This window comes from Hemiscyllium ocellatum, chromosome 2 (genome assembly GCF_020745735.1).
Source record: "Hemiscyllium ocellatum isolate sHemOce1 chromosome 2, sHemOce1.pat.X.cur, whole genome shotgun sequence".
In the NCBI taxonomy this organism is placed as follows: Eukaryota; Metazoa; Chordata; class Chondrichthyes; order Orectolobiformes; family Hemiscylliidae; genus Hemiscyllium; species Hemiscyllium ocellatum.
The window spans coordinates 94,668,193-94,686,059 of NC_083402.1; the positions used below are offsets into that span (position 1 = coordinate 94,668,193).

The window sequence follows — 17,867 nt, forward strand, 5'->3', positions numbered from 1 at the left end:
CTCTGATCAGGCAGATTCAAAATAAGTTCTTCATTAGCAATAGTGGGCTCTAGTGGAGCAATGGACATATCCCTACATTTGAGACAGAGAGATCTGCTTTCATGACCCTGCTCCAGAGGTGGGTCATAACATATCTGAACAGCTAGATTAAAAATATCATTCATTATGAGCAGTAAGTGTGGAGCTAATAGAATAGTGTACTATTGCTGGACTAGTCATCCAGAGATTTGAGCAAATCGCCACAACAGATGGAAGTCTGGGTTCAAACTGCATATGCTCTAGAGGTATGTGATAACTTGTCTGGACAGATCGATTGGAAAATATCTAGTATGTTAAGTATCACAATTACTGGTGGCTCCAGAACTCATCAGTACTTGAAAGATATTCGTCATAAGCATCGGGCTCTTGCGGTTCAGTGGTAGCATTTCTAACTCTGACCTAGAAAACCCAGGTTCAGGTCCCACCTGCTCTAGCGGTGTGTAATAACATCTCTGAACAGATTGATTAGGAGAATCCTTTCATTATGTATGAACATCAAAATTTGTCCACATACCATCTTCAGCTCTGCAAGGAACTGTAAATCCATTCAGGCTCTGTATCAAATTGCTGTGGAAAGAAAATAATTCAGATCAATCATTAGTAATTGCTAACTATTGATATCTGGTTATAATATTTAGGGAAGAAAGTAGTCAAAATATATCTATACATTTATCAAGTCTTTCGTCCAGCATGTCACGTGCCAAAGCCTTACTTTCTTGGGCTTCACATTTATATTCAAATAAAAACAAACATTTATAGAATGCCTTTCGCAATCACAAGGCATCCCAAAGCACTGCCAACTCAGTACTTGGAAATATAGTTACTGTTGTGATCTGGAAAGTGCTTCAGCTAATTAGCACACAACAGGATCCCACAAACAGGAAATGACAGTGACTAGATGGCCTGTTTTGTGATTTTGGTTGAGGAGTAAATATCCTGATGAAGGGCTTTTGCCCGAAACGTCGATTTCGCTGCACTTTGGATGCTGCCTGAACTGCTGTGCTCTTCCAATACCACTAATCCACAGTAAATATTGTCTGGCTACCAGCAAAACATTCCTCCTCCCTCCCTCCCCCACCTTTCTTTAAAAAAATGTTGCTGAATCTTTCACATTTACCTAGATGGGAAAATGGTATCGTGCATTAATTTAAAAAAAATGCATTCCCTCTGTATTGTTCCAGAGGTATTCGTCTAGGTTGTGTTGAAGTCTCTGGTGTGGATTTGATTCCACACCATTTGATTAAATGGAGAGATGACTATTGACTGAACCATAGCGAACACTTAATAAGTTAAGTAAGAAGAAAACAGAACTGACCACCATCTATGCAAGAAATGTCAGGAGGAGATTTTCGCCTTTTATTTTGAGCTGGGAGATAGACAGGACATTTAACTTCTGCTCAAAAACGTCTTAACAAATCCAGAGATTTATGGATTGCCTCTGCTCCTGTTGAACCATTGCACCTAAACTGCCCAACAAAGACATCCAGACAGGAGAACACTGAAGAGTTTCAGGTCCAAATTAGGATCCAGTGGAGGACAGGGTACTGCAGATAATATCATTCTGCTTGTGTGAAATTACAATATTCACGGTCACAAAATCACAGAATTGTTACAGCATAGGTCATTTAGCCTATTGGGTCTGCACTGGCTTAATGAGAATTTTTAAACTTAGTGCCAAATTCCTGCATTTTCCCTTTCAAACTGCACATTGTTTCTCTTTAAATGATCATCCTATGCTATCTTGAATCTGACAGTTGAACCCATCTTCACTGCACTTCCAGACAATGCATTTCAAATGCGAAGCACTCACATTAAGAAAGATTTCACACCTTGCATTTTCTTCTTTTGCAAAATGCTTTTAAATTGTATCCTCCGGCTTGCAATCCTTTATAAGCATAAAGTGACTCTTCCTACCTACTCTCATCATTTTGAAGGTTTGTAACAAATCTCTCCTCAGCCTTCTCCTCTTAGAGGAAAACCGCCCAAACTTCCTCCATCTATTTTCATAACTGAAGGATTTTAACCCCGAAACCATTCTCATAAAACACTTCTGCAGTCACTCCGATACATTCACATCATTTCTGCAGTGTCACACCCAGAAAAGAATATTCCAGCTGAGGTCTAATCATTTTGTCCTGCATTAGTTTAGCCTCATGTCTCATACTCTATGTTGCCATTAACAAAGTCTAGAATACTCTTTGCTTTGATAACGTATGCATATACACACACCAAGGTCTCGCTATTCCCGCATACCCTTTAGAATTGTGCCCTTGACTTTGTATTGACTCTCCATTTTCCTTCTACCAAAATGTGTCTTTTGCCACATTTCCATGCTAAACTCGTCTGCAGTCTAAACTTGTATGAAGCAGTTTGTTATTGACTGTAACTACAGGGTGAAGTCAATAAGCTGGGCTTTGATCATGCACACTTCATGGTTATGCAGCAGCAGTGAAAACTACCTTCAGCAATGAAAATGCAGGTTCAGGTAGATTCAACATCCATCCAGATTTAGGTTGAGAAAAATGATTAATAATGCAAAAAAAAAAGGATTTTTTGCATCAGAGAAAAAAAACAAGCAATTGTATCTTAAATGCAAACTAAAAATCCATTATGAAAAGAGCAAAAAGACATTGCATAATTCACCTGTCTCTCCTGATTCAAAATCACTTAATTCAAATGATCTTTTTAATACCATAAACATTCATTTTGCAACGTTATAATGGCTTAAAAATCTTATAATTAAGATTAAGTCCACGAAACAATTTTGATTTATCAACAACAAGGTAGTGGCTCTGGGATGGACAAAGTTGAATGTTAGATAACCGGTAATTCAAATATATCCAAAAGTCATACTGTCATAGAGATGTACAGAAGGGAAACAGACCCTTCAGTCCAACTCTTCAATGCCAACCAGATATCCTAACCCAGTCTAATCCCACCTGCCAGTACCCGGTCCAAATCCCTCCAAACCTTTCCTATTCATATACCCATCCAGATGCCTTTTAACTGTTGCAATTGTACCAGCCTCCACCACTTCTCTGGCAGCTCATTGCATACATGTACCACCCTCTACATGAAAAGGTTGCCCCTTAGGTCTCTTTTATATCTTTCCCCTCTCACTCTAAACCTATGCCCTCTAGTTCTGGACTCCCCCACCCCAGGGAAAATACATCGTCTATTTATCCTATCCATACCCCTCATGATTTTATAAATCTCTAGAAGGTCACACTTCAGCCTCCGACGCTCGAGGGAAAATAGCCCCAGCCTATTCAACATCTCTCTATAGCTCAAACTCTGGCAACGTCGTTGTGAATCTTTTTTTTTTAAGATTAGATTAAATCACTTAACAGTGTGGAAACAGGCCCTTCGGCCCAACAAGTCCGTGCCGAACTGCCGAAGTGCAACCCACCCAAACCCATTCCCGTACATTTACCCCTTGACCTAAGACTACGGGATAGAAGTCACGATACCACTTGAAAGCCTAGAACTTTGTGGGCGGCACGGTAGCACAGTGGTTAGCACTGCTGCCTCACAGCGCCAGAGACCCGGGTTCATTTCCTGCCTCAGGCGACTGTTTGTGTGGAGTTTGCACATTCTCCCAGTGTCAGCATGGGTTTCCTCCCAGTCCAAAAATGTACAGGTCAGGTGAATTGTCCATGCTTTTTTCTGAACCCTTTCAAGTTTCACAACATCCTTCCGATAGGAAGGAACCGAAAATTGTACGCAATATTTCAAAAGTGGCCTAATCAATGTCCTATACAGCCGCAACATGACCTCCCAATTCCTGTACTCGATACTCTGACCAATAAAGGAAAGCATACCAAACGCCTTCTTCACTATCCTATCTACCTGTGACTCCACTTTCAAGGAGCATGAACACCTGAATCTGTCAGCAGTAGACAAGTAGTAAAGTGACTCTTGAGCTTGCCATATGCATATTACTTCACCAATTTTGCTGCCTCGTAATAATGGAGGGAGAAAGTGAGGACTGCAGATGCTGGAGATCAAAGCTGAAAAATGTGTTGCTGGAAAAACGCAGCAGGTCAGGCAGCATCAAAGGAACAGGAGAAATGTCGATTCTCCTGCTCCTTTGATGCTGCCTGACCTGCTGTGCTTTTCCAGCAACACATTTTTGGTGCTTGATAATAATGTCCTGCAGTGCAATCTTTGTATGACATTAAAACTGAACACTGACACCTTAAGAAACTCCACAAGTTAATAAAATAGCTCTACAAATTTAAATATATTTTGTGTTGAATGCACAGACCTCTTATTGGTATGATTTTTCGTAATCCAGTCACAACTTTTGTTTTCGGTGCTCCAAACACAATAGGGATCTCTCGCCAAAATGCAATCCGTGCAGGTTTTATACTTTTCACAAAAAGCAGCAGGGGCTTGAACAACACCAGAATGAGACCCTGCATAAAGATACTTTTTGTCCTATAAGTGAAAAGTCAAATATTAATTTAATCTGTTTAGTGTTATCAATTAAAGTTGTGTTTTTAAGCTGCAAAGAGTATGAATACTATCAAGTACAATCATACTAAAAGTTACTGGCAAAGATCAAAGTAGCATGGAATGCTAAAAATCAAATTCTAAATCTCTCAGCAAAATTCCTATTCCTGAATATGTCCAAGTTGAGCATTATTGCTTGATTACATTTCAAAGAATCCAAAATAGAGGTGAGAGGAAAAAGATTTAAAATTTACATGAGGGGCAACTTTCTTGACACAAAGGGTGGTTCATGTGTGGAATGAACTGCTAGAGAAAATGGTGGATGCAGGTACAATTACAACTTTAAAAGACATTGGATGAAAACTTTAGTAAGTATGGTTTGAGGTTCGGGCTGCGGGGGGGGGGGGGGTGGTGGTGATATGGGCCAAGCGAAGGCAGGTGGGACTAGTTTAGTTTGGGAGGAGTACAGGACTGTATGGACCAAAGGGTCCGTTTTCAAGCTATGACTCTGTTTCTGCCCTTACTGTTAAGTTAGCATTTGATCAACTATCGATGAGCTGTATTAAAATTGAATGGAAATAACAGAAAAAACATCCATTGGCTGAATCATGTTTAGGACAGAGGATAATGACTGTCGCTATTGCAAATCATCCATGACAATTCCACAAAAGTCATTGCAGGAGTTCCTTAGTAATACGTCCACCTATTACTTCATCAATGAACTTCCCTTTGATTATTTCACAATGCCCAGTTCATTTAAAACAGTCCATGCCTACATGTAGCAAGACTTGGAGAATATGTGTGATCAGAAAGATATACTGTCCATGTGCCATGCCATGCTACACATAAAAAGAAATGACTATTCCCAAAATGTTAGAGAAATTAGTTATTCTGTCTTGATTTTTAACAGCAATACCATCACTGAAGCAGTCAGTCATCAACATCCAAGGGATCACCATGGATCAAAAGTGGAATTGAACAAGCAACATATACACTGCAGTTACAAGAGCAAGTCTGTGAATGGATATTCTATGATATGTGACTAACTTCCTAACTTTCTTGCCGTTGAAAGGCACAAACCAGGAGGGGGATAGAAATCTATCCATATATGGTTAAGTGAAGCTACAACACCATTCAACAAGCTTCACATGATCCAAGGAAAAGAAGCTTGTTCAATTCGTGGTCCATTTACCACCCCTTAAAAATCACCATCCAAACTAATGAATACATGGGTTCAACACACTGAAGCAACTAGGCAAGGTTCCTTTAAAACCTTTCAAACCCACAACATCTACTGTCGAGAAGAATGAGGACATAGTGTTTACTCAATCATGTGAAGGTTCCATTCTAAGTCACATGCCACACTGATTAGGAAATACATCGCTGTCTAATCATCATCACTGGGTCAAAATGCTGAACTTTCTTTAACATTGTAAAGTACCTACACCACAAGAACTGCTACAGTTCAATACTAACTTCTCAAAGATCATTTAGGATGGATAATAAACGCCAACCTAGTCAGCAACAATCAAATCGCATTAAAAAGTAAAATAAATGGACATTGTGGGATTGAGGATCCCGCTGCGTGTAGCGACATGTGATGAATTTCCCATATGCAAAGAATTTTCAGATTTGGAATGGCTCTGCTTCTGTTATCATCTGGACGGTAGATGTCATTCATATCCAACACAACTGTATTGAGAGATGCCACGTTATTGGAGGAAAAAATACACACAGAAAAAAAACAGGCAAATGTGAGGGCCTCCAGCCATCATTGGTTGGAAAATGTGCTTCAGTGCACCCAAGGTAACATTCTCTTGAATTAAACAGGTCAAGAAAAACAGAAAAGCTTTCCAAGTAATAATGAGCAATTTTAAAAACAAAAACAACACTTCCTACTGGAATTGCAACAGTTATGAGATTGCTGACAGTAAGACAGAAAGAAGAACTGAGGACCAGTTTTATGCAATGTGGGATTCAGAGATTTCAACACAAGTATAATATCCAAGTAACTCTAATACTGGACCAGCAATTCTGAAATCCTGAACTGAAATCCTACCACAGCAAGTTGTGAAACTTGATGCAGTAAATCAGGCAATTTGTCACATCAGAAAAGTAACTGCCTGATTGGGTCATCAATGTTCTTCATCTGCCATAATTTGGCCATATGACTTCAGTCTCAAAGATCTGAATGACTCAATGCTCCTTTCGCATTTAGTGTAATGTCAATCACATTCCCAAAATAAATATGAAGCAGATAAAGGGCAGCACTTAGATTTGAAAGAAAAATTTTAATCCAACAACAGCTTCCTGGCTGCTTCCATTGTTGGTCAGAATTACAACAAATCCTGCGTCACAAGTGGCTGTGACCTTAAAGACTTTGGTGAAGAACAGATCTAGGTCCTTTGACCAACATTAAAAGTAGGTAGATTTACTGTCCTCTATCCTTTCCTCAAAATTACAAAGCTCAGATTCCAAGATTTTCCTAACAGCAATCATAACATGGCAAGATATTACAACCTACGATCATCAGGATACCCGAACAGTTCAAACTGTACCTTGCATTGTACTATGGTGGTCAACAAATCTTCCAGTTTGACCATGAGACAACACTAAATTAGTTGATCTCAACTGGGTGATGCTGTGACCATTATAGATGCCTATGACATATATGAACAACGGGTTTTCAATTGGATTTCAATGAGAATATTCACATGACATATTCTCAAATAAGAGCAATTTGGGTCTTGGTATTGAAGGGATATCAGTGACATGATCATAAAATCACACTCTTGTCATGAGTCACCACTTTTAGAAGGGCAGATAATTGGAAGCATTGGGAAAAATGAGTAGAAAAGAATGAGGCATATTTTAAAATTAAAATTAGAACTGGGCCAATCAGAAGCAAAGTCAGGAAGCAGTTCTTCTTAAAAAATATAGGTAGTGTGTGTCTAGACATCCCACCTTAATTGATGAGCCTAGGTCAATGAACCTTTCAACTGGTGAATGATTGATTGCTGTTGGCAAGCATCTTGTTAATAGACCATAATGGAGAAAAATGGAGTTCAATAGTGGTCCAGCGGAAAGTGACAGGGAAACATGACATGAATACATTCAATGAAAGATTCGTCCAAAGAAATGTTGGCAGGAGAGATTCATCAGGCAATCATGCAAATTAGCACTGTAATATGCTCTTGAAGTATGATAATAAGGAAACTCAGATTATTCATTTACCAGATTATCGTCACTAATTTAATGATATGATTGTCTCAAGAAGATTATAAAAATTAAGTTTACACTTACCTCTTTGGACAAGAGTAATGTCTGCACAGGCTCAGAGTCAGGGAAAATCTGGACTTCTTCAATTATATGCATTTCATTACCATAGTTAATTGCTTTGTGCAATAATCCTTTGTCTGAAAAACAATGTATATTTTAGAAAATCAATTTTACAATCTGTAAATAAAACCTAGCATTTTAAGTGTTACAGCATTAGAATTGGCACATCATCTATTCCTAGCCTTTTAAAAATATCTTTGCAATTTCTTTTGCAATTTCCTGAACAGGTATGTTCAGGAACTGGGGGAGGCTGGATAGCAATAGTAATTAATCCTCTCTGTGTTGGCATTTTTTGAGTTTATTGTTTGGTGAGCCCAAGGTGGAGGGAACCTTTTTGAAAAACAAGCAGAACAGTGAGATCTCTAACTTGAGCCAATGTCAACTGCTGGGACCTGCACATTCAGAGTACCAACTTATCCTTAACAAGATCCTTTCCACTCCTATTCAGAGATCCTTTGGATCCTAGAATTTGGCCAATCAACCAGTGAAATATCTAATAGTAGAAAATACAGCCTTGAATGTTTGCTTTGGCATCAAGTATTTGGTTTCCAGGCACCATAATTAAACAAAGTCAGCTTGCATGCTGCGATGGTGGAAAGCATCAGCTTAGGATCCTCCACATAAATTTAAGGGTAATTTAAACTGCAAGGTAACACACTACAGTACATAACAAAATCAGAGCATTAGTGATGGACTGCCTTCATTTAAATCATGATAATCAAAGGTTCTATTTGCCTAATGGCTGTATTTAGAAGAGGCATTTAAGGGCATGTAAATAGTCATTGGATAAACTTACGGATGAAAATGGAGTAGTGCAGGATAGATTGGTTCCACAGGTCGGCGCTACATTAAGAGCCAAAGGGTCTGTATTGTGCTGTAATATTCTATCTCCCCAGGCCAATACTTAACTCTTAACTTTTCAAAATTGTATCTGAGTTTGCAGTGTAGAAATTGCTATGTTTCCTAAATTACAACAGTACTAACAATTCAAAAGCAATTATTTTGGCTGTAAATTACTTCAAGGCATTGAGGTAATGAAAGGTGTTATACAATCAGAGTCCTATAGCACGGAGACAGCCCCTTCGGCCCAAACTGGTCCATACTGACCAAAAAGTGTCCATCCACGCTCAGCCATTTCCCTGCACTTGGCTCATATCCTTCTAAACCTTTCCTATCCATCTATTTGTCCAAATGCCTTTTAAATGTTGTTAAATATACCCAGCTCAACAACTCCTTCTGGTAGCTAATTTCAAATCCCTGAAAATTGCTACCTAGGTTAATAGGGATGTTAAGAAGGCATATGGTGTGTTGGCATTTATGGATAGGGGGATCAAGTTTCGGAGCCATAAAGATCATGACTCAGCTGTACAAGACACTGGTAAGGCCGCACCTGGTGTATTGCGTGCAGTTCTGGTCACTGCATTATAGGAAGGATGTGGAAACTTTGGAAAGGGTTTAGAGGAGATTTACTAGGATGTTGTCTGGTATGGAAGAAAGGTCCTACGAGGAAAGGCTGAGGGAACGGAGGCTGTTTGCATTGGAGAGAAGGTTAAGAGATGACTTAATCGAGACGTATAAGATAATCAGAGGGTTAGATAGGGTGGACACTGAGAGCCTTTTTCCTGGTATGGTGAAAGCAAACACGAGGGGACATAGCTTGAAATGGAGGGGTTATAGATTTAGGACAGATATTGGGGTCGTTTCTTCACTCAAAGTAGTAAGGGTGTGGAACGGCCTGACTGCAACTGTAGTAGACTCACTGACATTAAGGGCATTTAAATAGGCATTGGACATACATATGGACAATAATGGAACAGTGTAAGTTAGATGGGCATCAGATTACTTTCACAGGTCAGCGCAACATCAAGGGCCGAAGGGCCTGTACTGCTCTGTAACATTCTATATGCATACCACCCTCTGTGCAAGAGTTGCCCCTCAGGTTCCCTTTTATTTTTTCCGCTTAACCTTAAACTGATGCCCTCTAGTCCTTGCTCTCCACCCGCACCCCTCCCCCCACCCCCAGTCTCCTATACTCTAATGAAAAGAGCCCTAGCTTGTCTCACCTTTCCCTATAACTCAGACCATTGAGTCCTGGAAACATCATTGTAAATTTCTTCTGCAATCTTTCCAGTTTAATAACATTCCTTCTGTAGCAAAGCGACCAAAACTGAACACAATAGTGCAGCCTCACCAACATCCCATACAACTGTAACATTACTTCCCAACTTCCAAACTTAGTGCCCTGACTAGCAAAGGCTAGTGTGCCAAATGCCTTCTTCACTGCCCTGTCTACCTGTGACTCCACTTTCAGAGAACCGTGCACTTGAATTCCAAGGTCCCTCTGTTCCACTACACTCCTTGAGGGTCTACCATTCACCATAAAAATCCGACCTTGATTTGAATTTCCAAAATGCAAGACTTTACATTTATCTGTATTAAACTCCATTTACCACTTATTGGCCTACTTCCCAAGCTGATCAAGGTCCTTTTACAATTTCTGATAACATTCCTCATTAACCATGATACTGCCTACTTTAATATCATCTGCAAATTTACTAATCATGCCTTGCATGTTCTTATCCAAATCATTGATATAGATAACAGCAGGCCTCCAGTCTGACAAGCATCCTTCCCCTATTACCCTTCACTTCCAACTATTCAGCCAATTGTGTATCCAATTTGCCAGCTCACCCTGGATTCTATGCAATCTAACCTTCCAGAGCAGTCGACCACGCGGAACCTTATCAGAGGGCTCACTATGACTACGTCTATTGCCCTGCCCTATCCACCTTCCTGGTCACTTCAAAAAATGCTAACAAATTTGTGAAGCGTGATCTCCCACACACAAAGACATGCTGACTACTGCTAATCAAAGCCGGTCTTTCCAAATGCATGTATATCTTATCCCTCAGAATCTTCCCAAATAGCTTCCACACTGCACACACTATTTTATGTCTAACTTACCTACCCTACTGTTTTGGATATGGAACAGCTAGTGAAGAGGAAGGAGGAAGCTTACTTAAGGTTGAGGAGGCAAGGATCAGATAGGGCTCTAGAGGTTTGGAAGGAACTGAAGAATGGACTTTGGAGAGCTAGAAGGGGTCATGAAAAAACTTTAGCATGTAGGATTAAGGAAAACCTTAAGGCATTCTGCACTTATGTCAGGAACAAGAGAATGGCCAGAGTACGGGTGGGGCCAATCAGGGATAGCAGAGGGAACATGTGCCTGGAGTAGGAAGTGGTAGGGGAGGTCCTTAATGAATACTTTGCTTCAGTTTTCATAACTGTGAAAGAATTTCCCATTTGTGAGGCCAGCATGAAACAGACTGATATGCTCAAAAGGTTGATGTTAAGAAGGAGATTTGCTGAAAATTTTGAGAAACAAAGATAGATAAGTCCCTGGGCCAGATGGGATTTACCCAAGGTTACTATAGGAAGCAAGGGAAGAGATTACTGTGCCTTTGACGATGATCTTTGCGTTGTCTCTGTCCTCTGGGGTAGTAGCAGATGATTGGAGGGTGGCACATGTTATTCCCTTGTTCAAGAAAGGGAATAGGGATAATCCTTGGAACTACAGACTAGCCAGTGTTACATTGGTGGTGGGCAAATTACTGGAGAGGATTTTGAGAGACAGGATTTATGATTATTTGGAAAACCACACAGTTTGATTAGAGATAGTCAGCACGGCTTTGTGAAGGACAAGTCATGCCTCATAAACTTTATTGAATTATTTGAGGATGTGACAAAACACATTGATGGAGGTAGAGCAGCGGATGTGGTGTATATGGATTTTAGCACAGTGTTTGTTAAGGTTCCTCATGGTAGGCTGATTCAGAAGGTAAGGAGGCACGAGATGCAGAGAAATCTAGTTGGCTGGATATAGAATTGGCTGGTCCATTGAAGATAGAGGATGGCAGTAGAAGCAAAGTATTCAGTCTGGAGCTTGGTGACCAGTGGTGTTCTGCAGGGATTTGTCTGTGATCTCCAGTCCTTGTGATTTTTATAAATGACTTGGATGAGGAAATGGAAGGGTGGGTTAGTAAGTTTGCTGTTGATACAAAGTTGGTGGAGTGGTGGATAGTGTGGAGGGGTGTTGTAAGTTGCAATGAGACATTGACAGAGTGCAGAGCTGGGCTGATAAGTGCCAAATGGAGTTCAACCCAGAAAAGTGTAAAATGATTCATTTTGGAAGGTTAAATTTGAATGTAGAATACAGGGTTAAAGGCAGGATTCTTGGCAGTGTGGAGGAACAGAGGGATCTTGAGATCCATGTGCATTAGAACCCTCAAGGTTGCTACCCAAGTTGACAGGGTTGTTAAGAAGGTGTATGGTGTTTTGGCTTTCATTAGCCAGGGCATTGAGTTTAAGAGCTGCTCTATAGAAATCTGGTTTAGATTACACTTGGAATATTGCACTTAGTTGTGGTCACCTCACTATAGGAAGGATGTGGAAGCTTTAGAGAGGGTGTAGAGGAGATTTACTAGGACACTGTCTGGACTGGAGGGCATGTCTTCTGAAGGTTGAGGGAGCTAGGGCTTTTCTCACTGGAGCGAAGGAGGATGAGAGGTGACTTGATAGAGATGTACAAATTGGTGAGAGGCATAGATAGAATGGACAGCCAGATTTGGAGATGCTGGTGTTGGACTGGGATGTACAAAGTTAAAAATCACACAACACCAGATTATAGTACAACAGATGGTAGTGGAGAGCTCAATCCTAACACACAGAATTGTGTGTGTTAGGATTGAGCCATCCACTACCACCTGATGAAGGAGCGATGCTCCGAAAGCTAGTGTGCTTCCAATTAAACCAGTTGGACTATAACCTGGTGTTGTGTGATTTTTAACTTTGGATAGCCAGAGACGTATTCCTCCCAGGCTGGAAATGGCTATCACAAGGGGGCATAAGTTTAAGGTGATTGGGGGAAGGTTTGGGGGAGATGTCAGAAATAAGTTCTTTACAGAGAGAGAGTGGTGGTAGTAGGGTCAGATACACTACAGACATTTACGCGACTCTTTGATAGGCACATAGAAGATAGTACAATAAAAGGGTATGTAGTTAGGTTGATCTTTGAGTAGGATAAAAGGTCGGCACAACATTAAGGGCCAAAGGTCCGATGCTATGCTGTACTGTTCAATGTTCTATGATCTATAGTTTCAAAATTTTTCTTTACAGTCCTTCTTGAACACGGGATAACATTGGCTACCTTCCAGTTTTCCAGGATCTCACCTGTGGCTCATGATGCTGCAAATGTATCAGCCCAGAGCCCCCCACAATTTCTTCTCTAGCTGCTTGCAGTGTTCTTGGATATATCTGGTCAGGACCAAGAGATTTACCCACCTTCATACATTCTAATACATCTAACACCTCCTCTGCTGTGATGTAGACTGTCCCCAAGATAGCACCACTAACTTTCCCAAGTTCCCAAGCCTTCATGCCTTTCTCTACAGTAAACACAAAACAGAAATAATCATTAAAAGAACCTTGCCTATCTCCTGTGGTCCCACATATAAATGTCTACTTTGATCCTTGAGGAGTCCTATTCTCTCTCTAGTTATTCATTTTTCTTTAATATACTTAAACAACCTCTTTGGATTCATCCTATTCTTCTCTGGGGAGACTATTTTGTGGCCCCTTTTTGTCCTCCTGATTTCCTTCTTCAACAAACTCCTGTATCCCCTATATACATCCAGGGATTTCCTTGATCCCAGCTGTCTGTACTGAGCAATAGCTTCTTTTTTCTGGTCAAAGCCTCAATAATCCAGGGGTTCCCTATTCCTGCCAACTTGCCCATCACCCTCACAGGAACATATAGACATTGAACTCCAGCTATCGCACTTTTAACAGCCTCTCACTTGCTGGAGGTCCCTTTGCCTGCAAACAAACTACTCCTATCAACTCCTGCAAGCTCTTGTCTAATTCCATCAAAATTCACTTTTCCCCAATTTAGAACTTAAACCTGTTTTGTCTCTCCCCATGACTATTTTAAAATTATTAGAATTACAGTCACTGGTCTAAAAGTGCTCCCCCACTGTCTCAAGTCAAATGTCCTGTCCTATTTCCCAAGAGTAGGTAGAGTTTTGCCTCTTCCCGAGTAGGACAATCCATATCTTGCTTATTCTAATTAGGTTTGTAAAAAGAAGAAAATGAGCAAGGACAAATGACAGTCCATTACACATGGAAACAGGAGGATTTGTAAAAACAGTGAAAGCAGAAAAACATTTGGTACCCGCATTATTGAAAATACAGAAAATCGTCCAGAAATACTAGCAAACTAAGGTACTTGTAAAAATATGGCAATGAAAGAAATTAATATTAATAGAACAGTACTCCAAATGTTAATTGGAATGAAAGTTGTTAAATCCCTTGGTTCAGATGTGTTGATAGAATCATAAAATCCCTAGTGCAGATCGAAGCCATTTGGCCCATCGAGTACGCACTGATAATCTGAACAGCATCCCATCCAGGCCCGCTTTCCATCTTATTCTGGTAACCCCACATTAAGCATAGCTAACCTATCTAGCCTACATATACCTGGATACTATGGTGGAATTTAGCATTGCCAATCCACCAAACCTGCACATCTTTGGGCTATGGGAAGAAACCAGAACACGTGGCAGACATGGCGAGAATGTGCAAACTCCACAGACAGTTGCTCAAGGCTGGAATTAAGCCTGGTTCCTGGTACTGTGAGGCAGTAGTGCTACCATGTCACCCATGACTGAGGTGTTCATTGCAATATGGATGCGGTGGTCATTACCTTTCAAAATCCCAAAAATTCTGTAAAAGATCCTAATGACTGCAAAGTAAAAATGTAACCCCACTATTCAAGAACTAAAAAGGTCTGTTTATTCGATGTCAATACTAGGGAAAATATTAGAATGTATTATAATGGACGTGATACGGTGACATTTATTAAAATATGATTAGGAGGAATGCACATAGATTAAAAAGGGAATTTTTGGCCTCCTTATCTAAGCTGGATACATTTGCCGTAGCGGGGATGTAATGGAGGTTCACAGAATAATCTCTGGGGAGGCTAGTTTGCCTTACAAGCAGAGGTTGAGGCAACCAGGGCTGCATTTCCTGTAGTTTAAAAAAAAAAATGGGTGGCTGCAGCCAGGATGCTTCCCCTGGCTGGTGAACATATATCCAGAGGACAGACAGAAAAAGGGGTAGAATATTCAAGATGGAGATAGAAGGAATTTCTTTATTCAGAGGGCATTGACTCTGCCTGTGGGCTGTGGCAGCTCAATTACTGAGCATGATAAAGACAGAAGTCAATAGGTTTCTTGAAACTAATTACATCAAACAGTTAAGCAGATAGCATGAGGAAAGTGATGTTGAGGTAGACAACCCGCATTGGTCTAAGTGACTGACAGAAGGTTCAATGGGCTGAAAGGCTTTCTCCTGTTCCCATATTCCAAAACACAGAATTTCTTGACAAGATTTAATATTAACATTTGATCTTCCTGATTCCGTCTTCCATTTTTATTATTTCAGTAATAACTTGAAATTGTTTTAAGTAACAGCCTAAATTTTAAATTAAACTTTCAGATGTCTATTTTGTTAAAATTTGAACATTTATTTGTATCACAAATGCTGCTTGTTTGAACAGTGCCTCAGGCTGGATCATCCTCCTGTATATTTTATATATAGTTAAACATAAAAAATACTTAACTTTTTTTTTCTGGGAGTCATGTCATTAGAGCCATCATCCTAATACTAGCTCAAGCTGAAACTGGGCTTTTTGCTTGCTTCTCACTCAATGTCAGAAGAACAGAAGAAGTGATCATGGACTTCAGGAAGAAAAGACAAGGACATGCCCCTATCTACATCAACAGAGCTGAGGTGGAGAGATTCGAGTGTGTCAGGTTCCTGGGAGTGATGATAACTGACGAGCTGTCCTGGACTTGCCATGTAGATGTGACGGTAAAGAAGGCACAACAATGTCTCTTTCTTCAGGCCATTTAGGAAATTTGGCATGTCCAGAAGGACCCTCACTCACTTTTACAGATGAACCATAGAAAGCATACTAGCCTGGTACTGCAACTGCTTTGCCCAGGGGCCCAGGATCATGAGATATTACAGACTGTTGTGTGCACGGCACAAGCCACCATGGATGACAACCGCCATTTATACTTCTCTTTGCCACAGCAAGGCTGCAGACATCAAAAATCTCTCACACCCCGATAATGCTCTCTTCCAAACTCTTCCGTCAGGCAGAAAATACAGAAGTGGTTATTAAACTGCTGAATGGATCTCTCTGATTTCAAATCTAACGTTGATCTTGCTTTGTTTACCTCCTGTGCAGCTGTAAACTTGTATGCCTCAAGCAGCCAAACCCTTTTAATGTATTTAGGTACATGTGACTACAATATATCAAAAAACCAAAATCACTTTGGAGCTCACATGAGAACTGGTCTTAAACAGTGTAAATAGATAACAGCGAGATCTACTTCTTTATCAACCAGGAACGCCAATAATATCAGTGATTACAGAGAAATTGGTTTCCATTTATTCAGGTTTTAGGCTTCAAGTAGCACGTTGAATTCTATCGTAAACTATTCTATAGTTAACATGGCTGAATATTAACTATAGCGGGTTGTCTACCTCAAGTGTTTCTTTAATGCACAGTAATAGATCAAAATTTATCTTTCTCTCCAATAAAAAGCATATTCTGCAGTATTTTTGTACCAATTAAGGTAATGTTTTCATAGTTTGGGCAGAATCAACAAAATTAAAATACAAAAAGTACAGTAGAAATTCCAGCACATCCAGGAGGATGGGCAAAGACAAAGACATAAATTTGAAATTTAATTAACTGTTTCTTGAATAGCTTAATGAGTACATATGATCATTATTCAATCCCAAATGATTTTAGAGATGTGATAAGGCACTATATTTTTCTAAAGATTAGAAAACTCATTTTTCTATGCAGCATCCCATGCCTTGTTTGGCCACTGCCCACAATATTCTGTAGTTTTCTTTGTCCATAGTTCACTGTGGCGCCCTGTACTTAGTCCCCTAGTGTATTCCCATGACTATGTAGCCAAATTCCTTACAAACACTATCTACAAGTTTGCTGGTGACACCACCGCCAGATATCAAACAATGATGAGGTAGAATACAATGTTATGCGGTTGTAGGTATACCGTACCTTAAAGAGAGTTGAAAGGCTGGCAATGACTTAGCAAACATACAGAGTACTGGAAAATTTTAAATGTAACATCTGGTTGAACAACCAGCAGGAGCTGGGTTACTATGAGACAAAATAAATTCAAATTCGGCCAATCAGCTTAATTATGCCCCAAGATACCACATTCCAATCATGTTTGAATTTAGTATGTTGACAGTATTAAAACTGATGAAATGATCCGAAGTTTCGGGGATAAATATCAGACATTTTGAACAGTTAGCCAGAGCGGCAAAGAGCAGCAAGCCACCACCAAGTACACACTGCCAGCAGAACTGCTCTCGAAAAGGTACCTTTATCTATCAAAGACCTGTGAAATAGAATCCTATGAAGTGGAGAAGACAGAAAAATCTACAGAGGAAACGCGACAAAGCTGACTAGTTTTGAAACGTGATTATGATATTTTGTAAATTGTAATTGGGATTTTTGTTTAAACGGGACTAGTATTGTAGAGGGGGAGGTAAAAGATGAGTTTAAGAGAAAGGAGTTGTAAATAGTTGTTAGTTAATATTCTCTGTTAGACTTAAAAGAATAAAGTTGTTAATTTTTACTTTAAATAGTGACTTTTGCCTATCGAATTTTCATAGATTACAGCATGGGGTGAATCTTACCTGTGTTGCTGATTTAAATTAGCAGAGGGGTTTACCCCGTGTCATAACAGGAAGGAAAGAGTGTGCTTGGTGTCATGATGCAACGATAACATACTCTCTCTCAATGGCAGCAAAACAAAAGAACTGATATTGACTTCAAGAAGAAAAGAAGGAGGACACGCCCCTATCTACATCAATGCCACTGAGGTGGCGAGGGTAGAGAGCATCAAGTTCCTGGGAGTAACGAC

The 17,867-nt window shown here is 40.0% G+C and overlaps 1 protein-coding gene across 2 annotated transcripts in view; it reads right to left on the reverse strand.

The window, feature by feature from the left end:
- The window catches only part of LOC132824274 (semaphorin-4D-like), a 220,249-nt gene that overhangs the window by 5,584 nt on the left and 196,798 nt on the right, over positions 1 to 17,867 (reverse strand). For both annotated transcript variants that reach the window (XM_060838614.1, XM_060838623.1), the window contains exons 12-14: positions 7,798 to 7,910; positions 4,307 to 4,479; positions 554 to 606 (exon numbers count right to left, since the gene is read on the reverse strand). In XM_060838614.1, coding sequence (XP_060694597.1) covers positions 554 to 606; positions 4,307 to 4,479; positions 7,798 to 7,910 — 339 coding nt within the window. The remainder of the gene's footprint in view (positions 1 to 553; positions 607 to 4,306; positions 4,480 to 7,797; positions 7,911 to 17,867) is intronic.